Below are 18,249 nucleotides of genomic sequence, written 5' to 3'. Positions count from 1 at the left end.
TTTTATTGCATTTTTCTTCGCTCTTTTATAATTGTATCTTACTAAATTCTTCTGTGTTCTATTGCATACTCGTGTATTATTTTATAGTCTACATCAGTTGTTCTCAAAGTGGGGTCCTCGGACCCCCGGAGTTCCCCGACGCTCATTCTGTGGTTCCGCGGATATTCTGGATAGGGAATTTTTTTATATAAGGATTTTTATTTATTTTTTTAAGTGACATTAAATATCACTGATTTATTTAATATTAACCCCAAAACCGAATCTACCCATCATTCCATTGACGACTTTCAGAGTCCGCAAAAATAATGATCTATGGAAAGGGGGTTCGCAGTACTAACAAGTTTGAGGAACACTGTTCTGTTTCATCTACTGTTTTGTATTTCATATATTGTCTTGCTGCATTGTATTACATCCTATTCAATTCTTGTATATGTTATTCCACTCTGCACTTGTCTGTCTGCAAGCCTCACCGTCGCGTCTTCTCTTGTTGCAGGACACCGCGAGGATCCTGGCTCACCAATGAGTGATGGGGAGGGTGAGTCTGCTTCCATGCATGTCACAGTTATGGTGGTGGTGGTGGTGGTGGTGGTGTTACCTCCAGTAACTGACGATTTTACTGCCCCATTTAATCGGAAAAAACTCTTGTTAATATATAAAAATAAATTGCGGAACAATTGAGAAGTCGGCGAAAATGGCCACTCTCCTGCAGCGTGAATTTGTCTAAGTCCACTTCGGACAGCGCCTGGTTCACACGACTAGGAAATAGTAATATGCGTTACAAGAGCGGTATGTTGACGTTTTCATGGTCGAGGAAAAGATTGAAAAAGCGAAACGTAGTTGAGCTTTTTTAATTTCCGAGAACATGAAAACAAACATACCGCTCGTGTATCGTACATTATTTTGTGCGAAGATCGTTTATTACATACCTGAAAGACGAATTTCTAATTAGTTGCAATGAAATCTCCATCTTGGTTTCTGTTTAATGACGGCAACTTCGGAAAACCAAAATATCTTTCTTCAACATTGTTGCTATAAAATGTTTTCTGTGTTTACTATATTCCGGCAGGCCGTGATATACGTCTGTCTTTTTTTTCCCCCAGTCTATAAATGCCAACCTAAAACAAACTGTAAGGTTATGTAATGATTTATTTTTCATTTTAATATTTTAACATTATTATTTATATAACATATTGCAGTAATAACATCGGCATCTGGAATCTTGTTGATTTTTTCGCGGATTCCTTAATGTTACTTGTATCAGGAATGCAGTAAGTTTCGTGGAGTAGTAGAGTTTACTTAATTTTTGCAAATATTTAAAAACAATAATTAACATTGCAATCTAGGTGAAATTGCAGTGGTAAGTTTCCAATTTATAATTATTACTATGTTAAACGTCTCTAAAAATAATATGTTGAAAGCCTAAAGCAGTAAAATGAACGTCGCGCTTAAGCGGTAAGAAGAGGGAAATTGTTATGTGTGTTACGTTGGGAATACTGAATGTGCTATTTCACACTTACCGCGTATTGGTTCTGTGCGGAAAAGAAGCAAATACGCACGATCTCGCACAAAAGATATTTATTTTGCACCTAATTTACTCCTTGAATATATCTTCGTTGTGGGCTATTCATAGCACTTGACTTTTAAACAGACAGAAAAAGCAACAAACAAACAAAACGAAGGAAAGACAGAGGCGAATCGCGCATAAGAATTTCTTTCACGTGTAATCCTAGCTATAACGGAATCGACCGAAGTCTTCCGAAGGGGACTTAGCGTATGGCAGCCGGTTAATCATTTTTTTTTTGTCTAAGACTGTACATATCTTCTGGGGGGTATGCAATGCCACCTGCATACTAAACTTCACTTGTCAGGTGATTATAATTTTTTATATTTGTAAGAATTGGGGATTTTTTTATGTGTCTTCCACAATTCTCACATCATCATTGAAGTTAGACCTATGTTCTTTAATTCTGCTGTCCTGGTTGGTACAAGTTACCTGGTTCAGGTTTCTTCGCGGCTTTCCCTCAACCCAATACGAGCAAATGCTGGGTAACTTTCGGTGCTGGACCCCGGATTCATTTCGCTGGCATTGCTGGTACATGAACTCATCTCTCGTAAGGGGCAATGTTGTAATTTTTGTTACGGTTTTTCTCGGGTGGTTCGCAGAAAATAATGAAATGAAAGCAAATAAGAAATGAAGAATAAAAAAGAAGAGAGACTAGGGAGAGTAGGAAAAGAAATACAGTAATAAAAGGAATATAAACAAGCAGAATGAAAGAACGTGGGACAGAAAGAAATCATTTTTGTTTTATGAAGACGAGTAACACAGATTACAAGACAATGAAAATTTCAGATTTCCACATTTGAGGAACGAACAGAATAAACCGCATGCGCTTCAGTAAGAACCGGCGTCGAATTTGTTCCCATTTGAGACTGGAATTAACCTCGCGGCAGAATTATCTCATTTTGCATAATCATAAAAGCGTTGAAGGTCACGCATATGAATGAAAATTAGAGTGCTACCAAGTCTGATAGGAATCTGGCAAGTGTTTCTCATATCTTATCAACGAAAAGAAAGGCTCGTAACTTCTTTACGACTCTCGCCAAGCACTCCTGTCACGGAGAGACGTGAAGTCTCGAGCAACACACTTCGACCGTGCCTCGCGTCGGTGCAGACTTCAGCTGTGACCGACACATCAGATTAGGCTGTCTAATTTATCTTGCTTCAAGCTTGTACGGAAACGTCTATTAATGCGAGTGGGGTACAATCGATATCAGCCTGCAATCAGAGAGCAGAAAACGAAAGTTCATCCTCTTGTTTGGGTGCACAGGCTATTAAATTGTTTCATCTGTCATTTTGAATACCTACATACAAATGGCTTTTAAGGAATCCGCAGGTTCATTGCCGCCCTCACATAAGCCCGCCATTGGTCCCTATCCTGAGCAAGATTAATCCAGTCTCTATCATCATACCCCACCTCCCTCAAATCTATTTTAATACTATCCACCCATCTACGTCTCGGCCTCCCTAAAGGTCTTTTTCCCTCCGGCCTCCCAACTAACACTCTATATACATTTCTGGGTTCGCCCATACGTGCTACTTGCCCTGCCCATCTCAAACGTCTGGATTTAATGTTCATAATTATGCCAGGTGAAGAATACAATGCGTGCAATTCCGCGTTGTGTAACTTTCTCCATTCTCCTGTAACTTCATCCCTCTTAGCCCCAAATATTTTCCTAAGAAACTTATTCTCAAACACCCTTACCCTATATTCCTCTTTCAAAGTGAGAGTCCAAGTTTCACAACCATACAGAACAACCGGTAATATAACTGTTTTATAAATTTTTACTTTCAGATTTTTTGACAGCACACTGGATGATAAAAGCTTCTCAAGCGAATAATAACAGGCATTTCCCATATTCATTCTGTGTTTAATTTCCTCCCGAGTATCATTTATATTTGTTACTGTTGCTCCAAGATATTTGAATTTTTCCACCTCTTCGAAGGATAAATTTCCAATTTTTATATTTCCATTTCGTACAATATTCTCGTCACGAGACATAATCATATACTTTGTCTTTTCGGGATTTACTTCCAAACATATCTCTTTACTTGCTTCAAGTAAAATTCCCGTGTTTTCCCTAATCGTTTGTGGATTTTCTCCTAACATGTTCACGTCATCCGCATAGACAAGCAGCTGATGTAACCCGTTCAATTCCAACCCCTTTCTGTTATCCTGGACTTTACTAATGGCATATTTCAGAGCAATTTTCCACCTCTTCAAAGAATAAATTTCCAATTTTTATATTTCCATTTCGTACAATATTCTCGTCACGAGACATAATCATATACTTTGTCTTTTCGGGATTTACTTCCAAACCTATCTCTTTACTTACTTCCAGTAAAATTCCCGTGTTTTCCCTAATCGTTTGTGGATTTTCTCCTAACATATTCACGTCATCCGCATAGACAAGCAGCTGATGTAACCCGTTCAATTCCAACCCCTTTCTGTTATCCTGGACTTTACTAATGGCATATTTCAGAGCAATTTTCCACCTCTTCAAAGAATAAATTTCCAATTTTTATATTTCCATTTCGTACAATATTCTCGTCACGAGACATAATCATATACTTTGTCTTTTCGGGATTTACTTCCAAACCTATCTCTTTACTTACTTCCAGTAAAATTCCCGTGTTTCCCTTAATCCTTTGTGAATTTTCTCCTAACATATTCACGTCATCCGCATAGAAAAGCAGCCGATGTAACCCGTTCAATTCCAAACCCTGCCTGTTATCCTGAACTTTCCTAATGGCATATTCAAGCGCGAAGTTAAAAAGTAAAGGTGATAGTGCATCTCCCTGCTTTAGCCCGCAGTGAATTGGAAAAGCATCAGATAGAAACTGACCTATACGGACTCTGCTGTATGTTTCACTGAGACACGTTTTAATTAATCGAACTAGTTTCTTGGGAATACCAAATTCAATAAGAATATCATATAAAACTTCTCTCTTAACCGAGTCATATGCCTTTTTGAAATCGATGAATAACTGATGCACTGTACCCTTATACTCCCATTTTTTCTCCAATATCTGTCGAATACAAAAAATCTGATCAATGGTCGATCTATTACGCATTTTGAATACTAGATCAGGAAACTATACATTGAACAGTAGTGCCACTCCTAACAATAAAATTAGACCTACTACGTTTTCATGGGATATTCAAATAGATTTGAATACGTTTACCATACTGGATACGATTTTTTTTCGTTAAAGTTTCAATAAATGGTAAAGGTATTCCAAATACTCTATGAAAACGTAGTAATTGTAAAGGAACTGAGCTGTTAAAATAAATCTCAAAACAAGTAATAACATGGGATGTCATCTTCGTGATGGACGGACTTAATTTCTTCTTTTACTTACAATATCTTCTCCGCTGTTCTCAGTTGACTTTCAGCCAAGTGCTTTTGTGCGAGATCGTGCGTATTTGCTTGGTTTCCGCACAAAACCAATCCGCGGAAAGTCTAAAATTCCACATTCAGTATTCCCAACCTAACACACATAACAATTTCCCTCTTCTTACCGCTTAAGTGACATATTGATTTTACTGCTTTAGGCTTTTAACATATTATTTTTAGAGACGTTCAACTTAGTAACAATTATAAATTGGAAACTTACCACTGCAATTTCACCTAAATTGCAATGTTAATTATTGTTTTTAAATATTTGCAAAAATTAAGTAAACTCTACAACTCCACTAAAGTTACTGCATTCGTGATGCAAGTAACATTAAGGAAGCCGTGAAAAAATCAACAAGATTCCAGATGCCGATGTTATTACTGCAATATGTTATATACATCATATTGTTAAAATATTAAAATGAAAAATAAATCATTATATAACCTTACCGTTTGTTTTAAGTTCGCATTTATAGACTGGGGGAAAAAACACAGACGTATATCACGGCCTGCTGGAGTATAGTAAACACAGAAAACATTTTAAAGCAACAATGTTGAAGATAGATATTTTTGTTTTGCAAATTTGCCTTCATTGAACAGAAACCAAGATGGAGATTTCATTGCAACTCATTAGAAATTCCTCTTTCAGGTATGTAATAAACGATCTTCGCACAAAATAATGTACGATACACGAGCGGTATGTTTTTTTTCAATTCTCGGAAATTAAAAAAGCTCAATTACGTTTCGCTTTTTCAAACTTTTCCTCGAACATGAAAACTTCAACATACCGCTCTTGTAACGCATATTACTATTAACGAGTTGTATACCCTTGTCATCTTTTTTTTTTTTCTTTCTGAATAGAAATGTAGATCAGTCTTCCAAATGTTGGTTTTTAAATATTTCACTAGCGATACAAAAAGTGTAAACTACAGAAATGTTCTGTTTATTTACTTTACTTAAGTAATGAATTGCCTTTTTTTATTTTGTAAGCGATCATTTCCGTCAAGCAGCAAACAAATACAGAATGACGTGTAATGTTGGTTAAGTACAGCTTTGAACTCATTTGTGATAGTTGTGTCACATTCAGCGCATATATTTCCATGTTAATGCTACGCCGAGTCCAGAAAGATCCAACTGTCAGCATGTCTGAAACGTTTTGAGCAAAGAAGCGGTAACAGTCCACATTCATATGCATATTTAACCTAAACGCATGTGTTCATAGTTGAGGTTAGAGCCCGCTGGGCTTATCGGAAACATTACTAAAATAATGATTGTGACAAAAATACAAACTTGAAAGATAAATTAGTTTGAAAACAAATCCTGTCTGATGACACACAAGGCTCTGGCCATTCCCGTTTTGTTATGTTATTTAATTTACTCAAGGTTACTCGTAATGAGTCATTACACAACATTTTAAATCCTGGCTTCTCCTTTAAATGTAAACCTCTTTGGGTGTACAGTAGTGGCAATAAAAACCGGACCGACCCTTGTAGCTGATTTCAGAGCCTTGTTCACTCCAGAGCACGATAGACTGGTAACTAAGACTTTCGTGGTTCGAATCCTGCCTGGGAAGGAAACTTTTTTTCGTTCCTTATTCAAACTTATTCCCAATACTTTTCGATTTCTGGTAAAATTCATGTTCTGGGAATAAGTTAATTAAGTAGTAAAATATCGCTGCAATCAAAAAAGTACTGGGGATAAATTTGAATAAGGAACAAAAAAAAAGTTTCCTTCCCAGGCAGGATTCGAACCACGAAAGTCTTAGTTACCAGTCTATCGTGCTCTGGAGTGAACAAGGCTCTGAAATCAGCTATAAGGGTCGGTGAAGTTTTTTTGCCACTATTGTAGACAACAAATGAAAAACGACAGCTTGATCGATTAGGTTTTGTTTCTTTCGTTATTTTGGAGAAAATGATAAATTACATCTTATTCTGCTGTCCTTGCTAATAATTGAAAAATGTTTCTCAAATCATGTTGGTTGCCCAAAATATTTTATTTTTTTCAGAATGTTGTGTTCATATTTCATTCATTCACAGTGTTCTGCCTAAGGGCAGGTCTTTTACTGCAAACCCAGCATTCTCCACTCTTTCCTATTTTCTGCCTTCCTTTTGGTCTCCGCATATGATCCATCTTCTTCTACTCCGAACTCTTCTCCCGTTCACCATTCCTTCCAATGCATCCTTCAGTAGGCAGTTTGTTCTCAGCCAGTGACCCAACCAATTCCTTTTCCTCTTCCTGATCAGTTTCAGCATCATTCTTTCTTCACCCGATCTTCCCAACACAGCTTCATTTCTTATTCTGTCTGTCCACTTCACACACTCCATTCTTCTCTATATGCACATTTCAAGTGTTTTATTTCGTTTCTCTTCACTTCGTCGTAATGTCCATGTTTCTGCTCCATACAGTGCTACAGTCCACACAAAGCACTTCACTAGTATGTTCCTTAGTTCTTTTTCCAGAGGTCCGCAGAAGATGCTCCTTTTTCTATTCAAAGCTTCCTTGGCCATTGCTATCCTCCTTTTGACTTCCTGGCAGCAGCTCATGTTACTGATTAATAATAATAATAATAATAATAATAATTTATTTATTTATTTATTTATATTGGCAGAGTTTAGGCCATAGGGCCTTCTCTTACACTCCACCAGGTCACAAAGTATACAAGCAGTGAAAATGTAACAAAAAATTAAGGAATAGAATACTAACATATTACAAAAAAAATAGCATAAATCGATACTAAACAATATAAAAATAATATCATAATAGAAAAAAGAAAGTAAAATAGAGATAGAGATCTAAAGATTGGAATATAATAAAAGTAACCAGTTAGTAGAAATAGTTCTTTCAAAAAATATTTTAAAAACGTGATCAGTGTTCTGTGACATTCCCTATTTTTTCGCCTTTAATGCTTCAACTAATATTATTTTCCCCATTTTGGAAAGTGGCTTCTGTTCCATACGTTACCTTCCATACTTTCATAAAGGATAAAAGAGCATGTGCGTAAGCAGATATTTAGCCTACACAAGACATAGACAACTGGTAATATGTTGTAGTGATGTGTACATGGGATAGGGTTGCGACAAGAGTAGGAGTTGAGTGTAAATACGCATGCGCGACCAGACGTCTTCCTTTACGGCTACGTCTATACATTTTATTTTAGGCCTATTTTAATTTTCGCTTCATTCAAAATCGACAAAACCGCAATGAATACCACAATAATTGAATGCTGTGGCCGGCGAGCTGTTCATTATATTCGCTCATCAGTTTTCAGCATTTGTATCCCATGCCCACTACATCAATACAAACCTGCAGTAATTGCACACACCAATATTAATGGATGTAAATGTAGCCTGTGTACTTAAACATGTAAATGCTTCCTCCGTCATCAATTACCACAAAACAACACGCTTTACTTTAATAACAGGCAGGTGACGGTTATCGCATGCATGACGTCAAGCATCAGTTCCTTGCTGCATACCAAACTGTTTTAATAAATAGGTTGGACAACACATCGCTCGCACGGCGTTATGACTGCTCCTTTACTTAGAGTTATCATAAATTTAAATATTCGTATTGAGAATTCGTTATCAACAACTCAACAGAAATAAACTTGTACAGGGACATCATTTTATTTTTACTTCAATTCTTATTGTACCTGAGTTTTTGAATGTACTTCACTCCCACCCCTTCTACTAAGGAAGTTCCAACTCCACACAGAACCAAGACCGCAGATAGTAAGCGGTAATGAGTTACTGAGTATAGTACGTTCCAGAAATATGTTCGCGTTTTCCAGTGAATCATATTTTCGCACAGGTACTGTCCGTTGGCCTACGTCGCATCCCGATTTCCCCCACCTGCTTCTGCTCGCCCCTCTGTAATAGCTGGGCTGTCTTAGCTCTTTTCTGAAAACATTAATTTCTCTTAGGAATTGGAAGTTTACGTAATATTACACAGCTGTTTAATTTAACTTAAATAAAAGGGCCTCGTTAAGTAATTAACTGTCACGTGATTTCCTCCCTTTATATAATCCTGCGGCATAACCACTTGGACGGACAGTAGATAGCATGTCTGAGTAATTTTATATTTTCGGGTCGGGCAGAAGTGAAGATTGAATTTACAGTACGTAGAGTAGGTACAGAATTATTTCAACATGAGTTACTAGTACGAAGGACGAAACTGGCAATTGGAATTAGATGCAATAGTCTATAGTGCGATAATATGCACAAAAGAACTGAAGCCTGTATCGAAATTAACGGCCACCATTTTCAAAATTGTGTTTAAATGTTCATATTATGATTATTTTTCAATTTAACTTCATTCTCTATATTGTACGCTAATGTGCTGTAGACAGTATAATATACACTGCATAATGAATACGTTCGCATGGATAACTCACTTTGTGAGTAAAAACACTTATTCTTAATACAGTACTGTACTTTGATTAAAGAAAAACCTAATGAAAATTATCAAACTCAAAATCGCGATATTTCCTAGTTTACGTAAATGGATGAACTATTTTTCTTCCTTCCTATACCTAGTAGAGTGATTTGTGTTTTACGCCAGTATCATCGAACTCCAGTCTTGGAGGGGGGAGCAAGCGGTGTTTCCGGTTCTCTAAAGGTATAGCCAGGTTAATATTAAAAATGTTAGTAAAAATAAAATGATGTCCCTGTACATCTTTCTCATCTTGGGGTATGAAGTTCCATTTACATGCGTTCCTGATCCAATTGGTAGCAATGATGAATTATATTTTGCGTCGACAATGAATTCCTACAGTCATCATCATCAATAACAGTCTTGGTTTAGGCCTCCTGGCCTGTTCCGCTTTCAGAAGAAAGTTGATCTTTCCATCTCTTCCTTGGTCTTCCGATGTCTCGTGTTCCATGAGGTGTATAGTCCAATAGTGTCTTTGGTACCTATTGTTGGGCATTCTTAATACATGTTCATAGCAGTTATTGCGGTAAGATTCTATATTATCCGTAATGGCGGTGATATTCAATTCTGCTGGGATGTCAGCGTTCCTTTTATGGTCGTGAAGAGTATATCCTGCAAGAGGTCTTAGCAGTCGCATTTCAGCAGCTTCTATTCTTCGAAGTTGCCCTTTCGTTAATGACCATGTCTCTGATCCACATAATAATGCCGGGACTGCCATAACTTTATAGAATTTCAAAATTGTTTCTGGTCGAACTTTCTTTAATAGAGTTGATTTGATTGTTCTTAACAGTTGCTGAAATTTGGCAAGTTTAATGTCTACGTCCCTGCAGTTTATATAAGAAAGATTGCAGCCAAGATAGTTGAATGTGTTGACTTGTTCTATACTTACTTACAAATGGCTTTTAAGGAACCCGAAGGTTCATTGCCGCCCTCACATAAGCCCGCCATCGGTCCCTATCCTGAGCAAGATTAATCCAGTCTCTACCATCATATCCCACCTCCCTTAAATCCATTTTAATATTATCTTCCCATCCACGTCTCGGCCTCCCCAAAGGTCTTATTCCCTCCGGCCTCCCAACTAACACTCTGTATGCATTTCTGGATTCGCCCATACGTGTTACATGCCCTGCCCATCTCAAACGTCTGGATTTTATGTTCCTAATTATGTCAGGTGAAGAATACAATGCGTGCAGTTCTGCGTTGTGTAACTTTCTCCATTCTCCTGTAACTTCATCCCTCTTACCCCCAAATATTTTCCTAAGCAACTTATTCTCAAACACCCTTAACCTATATTCCTCTCTCAAAGTAGAATCCAAGTTTCACAACCATACAGAACAACCGGTAATATAACTGTTTTATAAATTCCAACTTTCAGATTTTTTGACAGCAGAGTGGATGATAAAAGCTTCTCAACCGAATAATAACAGGCATTTCCCATATTTATTCTATGTTTAATTTCCTCCCGAGTATCATTTATATTTGTTACTGTTGCTCCAAGATATTTGAATTTTTCCACCTATTCAAAGGATGAATTTATAAGCACATTTATCTATGAAAATATTTATTTTTAGGTTTTTATTTATTCGTATTATTATTATTATTATTATTATTATTATTATTATTATTATTAATTTTATTATTATTACTCGTATTCAACATTGTACAGTCTATGAACTCATAAATTATCTAGATTTAATATGTGCCGTACTGAAACAATTGACTATAAACAGTAACGTAACGCAAGCGTACTCTAGTTGTGTTATAAAGGCGTAAAATTTCCTGCAGTGGTTTACTGTTCTATCGTGACTTATGCCTATAATGTTGAAGACTGATATTATTGTGGTGGTAAATAGAAAACAATGCGATATGTGATAAAAATGGTAAATATCATGGATTGTAATGTAATGACGAATTCTTTTTCGACGAATGCCGGACGGATATCTCTGTCTCTTCCCTGTTGCCAGTAGAGCGATATGTAGAGATGTAGCAGGCAGTTTAATAGCCAATTCTTTTCAGGAAGAATAGCATCCGCCATGTTGTAATCTGAAAGTTGTAATGCTGCTTTAAGTGCTGGGCGATATGAGGTCAGAGAATAAAATTGTTTCTTTCTCTTGTGATAAAACTTTAACGCAGTGCAACTCAGAGCTGTCCGTAAAACAACTACATACGTGTGAGATGTGCGGAGTGAACATTCTTTGCATATCGCAGGAGGTTTAACTGTAGAGCGGTATCGCTATGATGTTGTATGAATGAATTTCTGAGCAATTGGCCACAATTCTAGCAACTACCTCCATAAAACCTGATCAAAATAATTATTTCTCATATTTATGTCTTCAAAGTTGTACTTCAAGATAGGTAAGTAGGTAGATAGGTAGTTAGGTAGATGGATGGGTAGGTAGATAGATAGATAGATAGATAGATAGATAGATAGATAGATAGATAGATAGATAGATAGATAGATAGATAGATAGATAGATAGATAGATAGATGGATGGATGGATGGATGGATGGATGGATGGATGGATGGATGGATGGATGGATGGATGGATGGATGGATGGATGGATGGATGGATGGATGGATGGATGGATGGATGGATGGATGGATGGATGGATGGATGGAATGTTAGATAGATAGATAGATAGATAGATAGATAGATAGATAGATAGATAGATAGATAGATAGATAGATGGATGGATGGATGGATGGATGGATGGATGGATGGATGGATGGATGGATGGATGGATGGATGGATGGATGGATGGATGGATGGATGGATGGATGGATGGATGGATGGATGGATGGATGGATGGATGGATGGATGGATGGATGGATGGATGGATGGATGGATGGATGGATGGATGGATGGATGGATGGATGGATGGATGGATGGATGGATGGATAGATGGATAGATAGATAGATAGATAGATAGATAGATAGATAGATAGATAGATAGATAGATAGATAGATAGATAGATAGATAGATAGATAGATAGATAGATAGATAGATAGATAGATAGATAGATAGATAGATAGATAGATAGAATGTTAGATAGATAGATAGAATGTTAGATAGATAGATAGAATGTTAGATAGATAGATGGATGGGTGGGTGGATGAATTTAATGTCATTCAGCGATTTACAGCCATAGACAACGTCAGAGTAGATATATATAATACATGGCTACTACAATATGAATAAATATAAAAATAAAATCAAAAATAAATATACAATCACAGATAATCACAAAAAAAGGTTTAAAGTTTTAAAAGAAACAGTATAATATCAGGTTAAAATGTACAGATTTGTCAATTACATGAGGTTAAAACAAATAGTAGGCCTATTTGAAACGTAATATTGCTAAAATCATTGACACTGTAGATTGGATTTGCCATCAAAGTCCTTCTCACCATCCTTCTGAAAGTAAAATATGACGTGTTTCTTATATGCAATGGTAAAGAGTTATAAAGTTTATAAGATATAGAAATAAAACTATTGCTTGTAGTACTGTATTTGTACTTGGTGAAATATATATCAAGTCTGGAACGGGTAGAATAATTATGAATGGATGAACAAGTAGGAAGATTATGCACAATACGCTTAACATACAGAAGGGAATCGAGAATATTTCTAGTTGTACAAAAATTCGCAATGTGACGACATATCGATACGCGTAGAACGTGTCATGAGGAAGAACGTGTCAACTTTGTGACACCGGATTTTTTTTGTTCAATTCACCGAGATAAGTTTATCGAGTAGGCAGTGTGAGATTGATAACGAGATAAATGCTTATTCATTCTAGAAGGCAGTGGAAATTAGCTCCTTCAGAATCATTGGGATAACCCGCCAATTATGATGTTATACTTTGCACAGGATTATACTGGTAGTTGCGAAAAGTGATGTCACAAGCCAGTGCGGTACTTGGCAAGTATTGATGGGATATCCGCATTACTTGCAAGCTCGTACTTAATGTCCAAGACAAAAAAAGATGTTTTTCTCCGCCAGCATTAGTATAAATCCTTTCAGTACTCAATTTCGGCACTTAGCTGTACATTTAAGGTATCCAGGGACTGGACTCCAGAATCTGATGAACTCTAGGGCAGATCTTTCACTGCAAACTCAGCATTCTCCAATCTTTCCAATTTTCTGCCTTCCTCTTTGCTTCCTCATATGATCCATACCTATATCTTAATGTCTTCTATCATCTGATATCTTCTTCTGCCCCGAACTCTTCTCCCGTTCACCATTCCTTCCAGTGCATCCTTCAGTAGGCAGTTTCTTCTCAGCCAGTGACCCAACCAATTCCTTTTCCTCTTCCTGATCAGTTTCAGCATCATGCTTTCTTCACCCACTCTTTCCAACACAGCTTCGTTTCTTATTCTGTCTGTCCATTTCACAAGCTCCATTCTTCTCCATATCCACATTTCAAATGCTTCTATTCGCTTCTCTTCACTTCGTTGTAATGCCCGTGTTTCTACCCCATATAATGCCACACTCCACACAAAGCACTTCACTAGTCTACTCCTTAGTTCTTTCTCCAGAGGTCCGCAGAAGATGGTCCTTTTTCTATTAAAAGCTTCCTTTGGATTGCTATTCTCCTTTTGACTTCTTGGCTGCAGCCCATGTAGTTTACTTACTTACAAATGGCTTTTAAGGAACCCGAAGGTTCATTCCCGCCCTCACATAAGCCCGCCAGCGGTCCCTATCCTGTGCAAGATTAATCCTGTCTCTATCATCATACCCCACCTCCCTCAAATCCATTTTAATATTATCCTCCCATCTACGTCTCGGCCTCCCTAAAGGTCTTTTTCCCTCCGGCCTCCCAACTAACACTCTATATGCATTTCTGGATTCGCCCATACGTGCTACATGGCCTGCCCATCTCAAACGTCTGGATTTTATGTTCCTAATTATGTCAGGTGAAGAATACAATGCGTGCAGTTTTGTGTTATGTAACTTTCTCCATTCTCCTGTAACTTCATCCCTCTTAGCCCCAAATATTTTCCTAAGCACCTTATTCTCAAACACCCTTAACCTATGTTCCTCTCTCAGAGTGAGAGTCCAAGTTTCACAACCATTTAGAACAACCGGTAATATAACTGTTTTATAAATTCTAACTTTCAGATTTTTTGACAGCAGACTGGATGATAAAAGCTTCTCAACCGAATAATAACAGGCATTTCCCATATTTATTCTGTGTTTAATTTCCTCCCTAGTGTCATTTATATTTGTTACTGTTACTCCAAGATGTAGTTATCGAGATTTAATTTCCCCACTCATCGTAGATTCCCAAATTCATGACTACGCTGGATGAGCACCGATCCCGATCGCTGGCCGAAATTTCATTAGAAAATTTCTTCCCCATGAGGACTCGAACCAGCGCTCCTGCTGCACCGCTAGTCTAAAGCACGACGCCTCATTGTCAGATCATGTAAGTGCGGCGCGCATTTACAAGAAGTGTATCTTCAGTAGTCACCCTCCAATCTTTTGGAAACATCTTATCAATATTGTCATCATCAAGTACTTGTGTTGAAACTTCGACTGGTCTTGCTGGACGTTCTCCATCCACAACACTCGTTCAGTAGTTGATTTCCTCGCGCTTCCAAGCGAAAGGCTTGTATAAAACAAGATAAAATAATCATATCAACAATCTGCTCTCAATTAAACAATAATGAGGGCGACGGGCACATATTCTGGGTCGAACACCATTTCTACAATCGTAACATACACCCAGATGATTAGAATTGGCACAGTTCATGTATTGTTATTGCAAGTTATCTTGAACCTTACATCCCCTAAGTCTGTCTTTCGAACTGCTCGGTACGGCATGTACTCATCAACGTAACGGCACGGCAAGGATGCCCCTCCCTCGGGTAACGTGACTCTTTTCAGAAAACGTTGGTTCTTTCACCTCAGGGATCTCTACTGTAAAAGAACTTGGTTCACTACAGACATCATCATCTCACGACACTCTGGTTTTGAGAGCTTCGTAGCAGGTTTTAATTAACCTATAATGAATAAGTATTTAAATATAATCGTTTGTACACTTCTCCTCTCTCATCCTGGCTGGGGACCGGTAATGGCGGAGTTACTACAGATGTATCTATATATTATATAGGCCTACATGACTTACACCTACAGCTGATATGTATATATTCTTATAACAATATTTTACAGGCTTATTATTTGAATTTACATTAATTATACACAATCCATATCCCTGTTATTTCGTCAACGGCATCATCCATTCGGAATTATCTTCTTAATCGTCGATACTACTTTCTGAACAAGATAGAATTCTTCGATTGCATCCCGAATGACATGTTGATCGAAGTCATCTACTTCAACTTTACACAAGTCTTAATTCTGGAATGAAATATGTTTTGAAGAACTATAACAAAATAATAACTTACAACAGTAATTCATTATGTCGCTCACAGTACATACACTATTGTACATAACTGTTATAGCAATAATTTCTAAACATTACATACCTATTCTTTCCCGCAGTAGTGTGAGGTTCATTCGGTTGTAATTCAATATTATTCTTAATTCTTTTCACGGAACTAATACCCTTCTGCCAGAGTATTTATGCGCTCGCTCATATACGTTATCAAGAGGTTTGTTTAATTTTTCTTCCTCGCAACACTTAATTATATGTGCGATAATTTCTCTTTTTCCGCTCTGGATAACAGCGTTACTTTTTCTCCGCGGTCGGTGCGGTGGTGTGATTTCACCATACTTACTACCCTGTGGTTGCAGCTCCATGTTAACACTACTGGTAGACAATGAAGGAAATAGTTCTATGTTTCTTGACAAGAGATTGTAATACGGAGTATGCGCAAACAACTCAGTTGGCTCCACCCACGTTGCTCGCTTCCTTCCCTCTGCCCCTCTGTCACCGCTCAGGAAGTTCAAGATAACTTGAAATAACAGTAGTTGATGTCATATTGTTTGCAGATATCATGGATCGCTGTTCAGTGACTGTCCAGGCATACTTCAAGTAGACACGTCTTTAAAAATTATTATTCGTCATGTTTCATTATTTTATATTGGGAAATGTTTTCGAACAATGCTTAAAGTTACAAAAAAAAAAAAATGTTCTCAATATTTGGTTCAGAGCTAGGCATTTTATTTTACGTTGCAGTCATTTGTCTTCCAGTTACTGAATGGCACACTGGCAAGCATAAGTACCAACGCATTCATAAGTAATGGCAACAGTGCTGTAAATCAGCGCTCCTAGCGGTAAGCATAGGAATCTTTTAGTACGTAATAGAGGAGCGATCACTGTATAAATGTGGAATATTAAAAGTCTTTAAGTAACCATATTTTGTGAACACAGGGACTGTTTCTGTTTTGTATTAAGTATTACAACCCTAAAAATGTCCAGTAAATATGAACGAAGTTGCTAAATAAAAATCCAAGTTTCAAGAGAAAAAAAATCGAACCCAGTGCTTTAGGGCATTGCAGGAAGCCTGTGGTAGAGAAGTCCTACCATACTGAACTATTGCAAGTTGGGTGGAAGCGAGGCATCCGCTTTCAATCAAGAGTTGACATCCGAAGGGCTTTAGATTGATCAGTGAGAGAGATATCGATTTCTCAACGTATTGCTGACATGGCAGGGGTCTATATTTGAAGTCTGTAATGCCAAAAGTAACAAAAATTAATTTAGTGTGAAACAGTAACTATGTTGCCATTATTTTTCGAATGTCCTAGTTATATAGCCATGCTTACGTTATTAAGTAAATAGATTTATATTAAATACATTTAAAGTTAAAGTAACGTTTGTTGAATACCCATACTTGTGTCTTTATTGTACACAAAATGGCGGCATTAGTTTTCCCAAGAACACAAAGCTTGGTGGTAAACCCCGGCGCTCTGTATTCCAGTGCTGTGCAACGCGGTGACCTCATCTCTAACACCAGAGCCGTGTTCCTGCAGAATAGGAATGTGGCGGCTTTGAACACAACAAAGGTCCACTGCTGTGCGTGTTGAAACGTGGACTAAGAAAACCAAATGTTTGAAGTTTTATACCAGGGAAATCGTAATAATAATTCTTTATCTAGCGTGTTTATGAAGTATGAAGATTATTTTGAAACGACAATTTCACAATAAGCACAATTCCAAAGGGACACGACGAATGAAATTTTTACTTTGTCTTTTTTAAGCTAGAGACTTTAATTTCTGTACGTATACCGCTATTGGTTTCAGTAATCATGTGTTTAAGTTTCATGTTTATAAGAAGTTTAAGAATTGTTTAAATCTTAAAAGATATAATCTGCGTTTTCCATAAGTAATAGTAATTTCACAAGGGTATTCTTTGAGATATTTCAAACGAAAAAGCATAATACAATTTTGCTCGTTTTTGCTTCCTTTTCGAGATGTATTTTGGCAAAGGCATTGATTTAATTCCCAATATGCTCAGTCAATTTAAGAGAGCAGTGTATTATGATAATAAATGATTGAAAGAATTTTAGTTTTCTCCTTTTAAATGTGCAGAAATTTGATCCGAACAAATGTAACTTTTCGTTCTGCAAAGGAATTTTAAAATGTTACATTTGTTCAGATCAGATGTCTTTTATTTTTTTTAAAAGTTCCTGTACTGTCACATTTTTTTTGTTGTGTAAAACAGGGAAAAATTAAAAAAAAATCATATTCAAATTTATAAAATTTACGAGGTACATTCACACATTTTTTTTATCTAAAAATTATTTCTTTTTCTTTTTTCTTTTTTTTTTTCAAAAATGCCAACATAACTTTGTTAATTATACTTTAAAGAACATGCAGTAAAAATTTCAGCTTCTTAACATAAGATTTATGGAATCCTTAGCAATGTGAATGTAGAGAAGCGGGGGGAAAAAT

At 36.9% G+C, this 18,249-nt stretch overlaps 1 protein-coding gene across 2 annotated transcripts in view; it reads left to right on the top strand.

Moving 5' to 3' along the window:
• The window catches only part of Nha1 (Na[+]/H[+] hydrogen antiporter 1), a 237,280-nt gene that overhangs the window by 57,956 nt on the left and 161,075 nt on the right, over positions 1 to 18,249 (top strand). For both annotated transcript variants that reach the window (XM_069832260.1, XM_069832258.1), the window contains exon 2: positions 494 to 535. In XM_069832260.1, coding sequence (XP_069688361.1) covers positions 520 to 535 — 16 coding nt within the window. In that variant the 5' untranslated portion in view covers positions 494 to 519. The remainder of the gene's footprint in view (positions 1 to 493; positions 536 to 18,249) is intronic.

This window comes from Periplaneta americana, chromosome 8 (genome assembly GCF_040183065.1).
Source record: "Periplaneta americana isolate PAMFEO1 chromosome 8, P.americana_PAMFEO1_priV1, whole genome shotgun sequence".
NCBI lineage: Eukaryota > Metazoa > Arthropoda > Insecta > Blattodea > Blattidae > Periplaneta > Periplaneta americana.
This window is presented reverse-complemented; position numbering and strand designations above follow the sequence as displayed.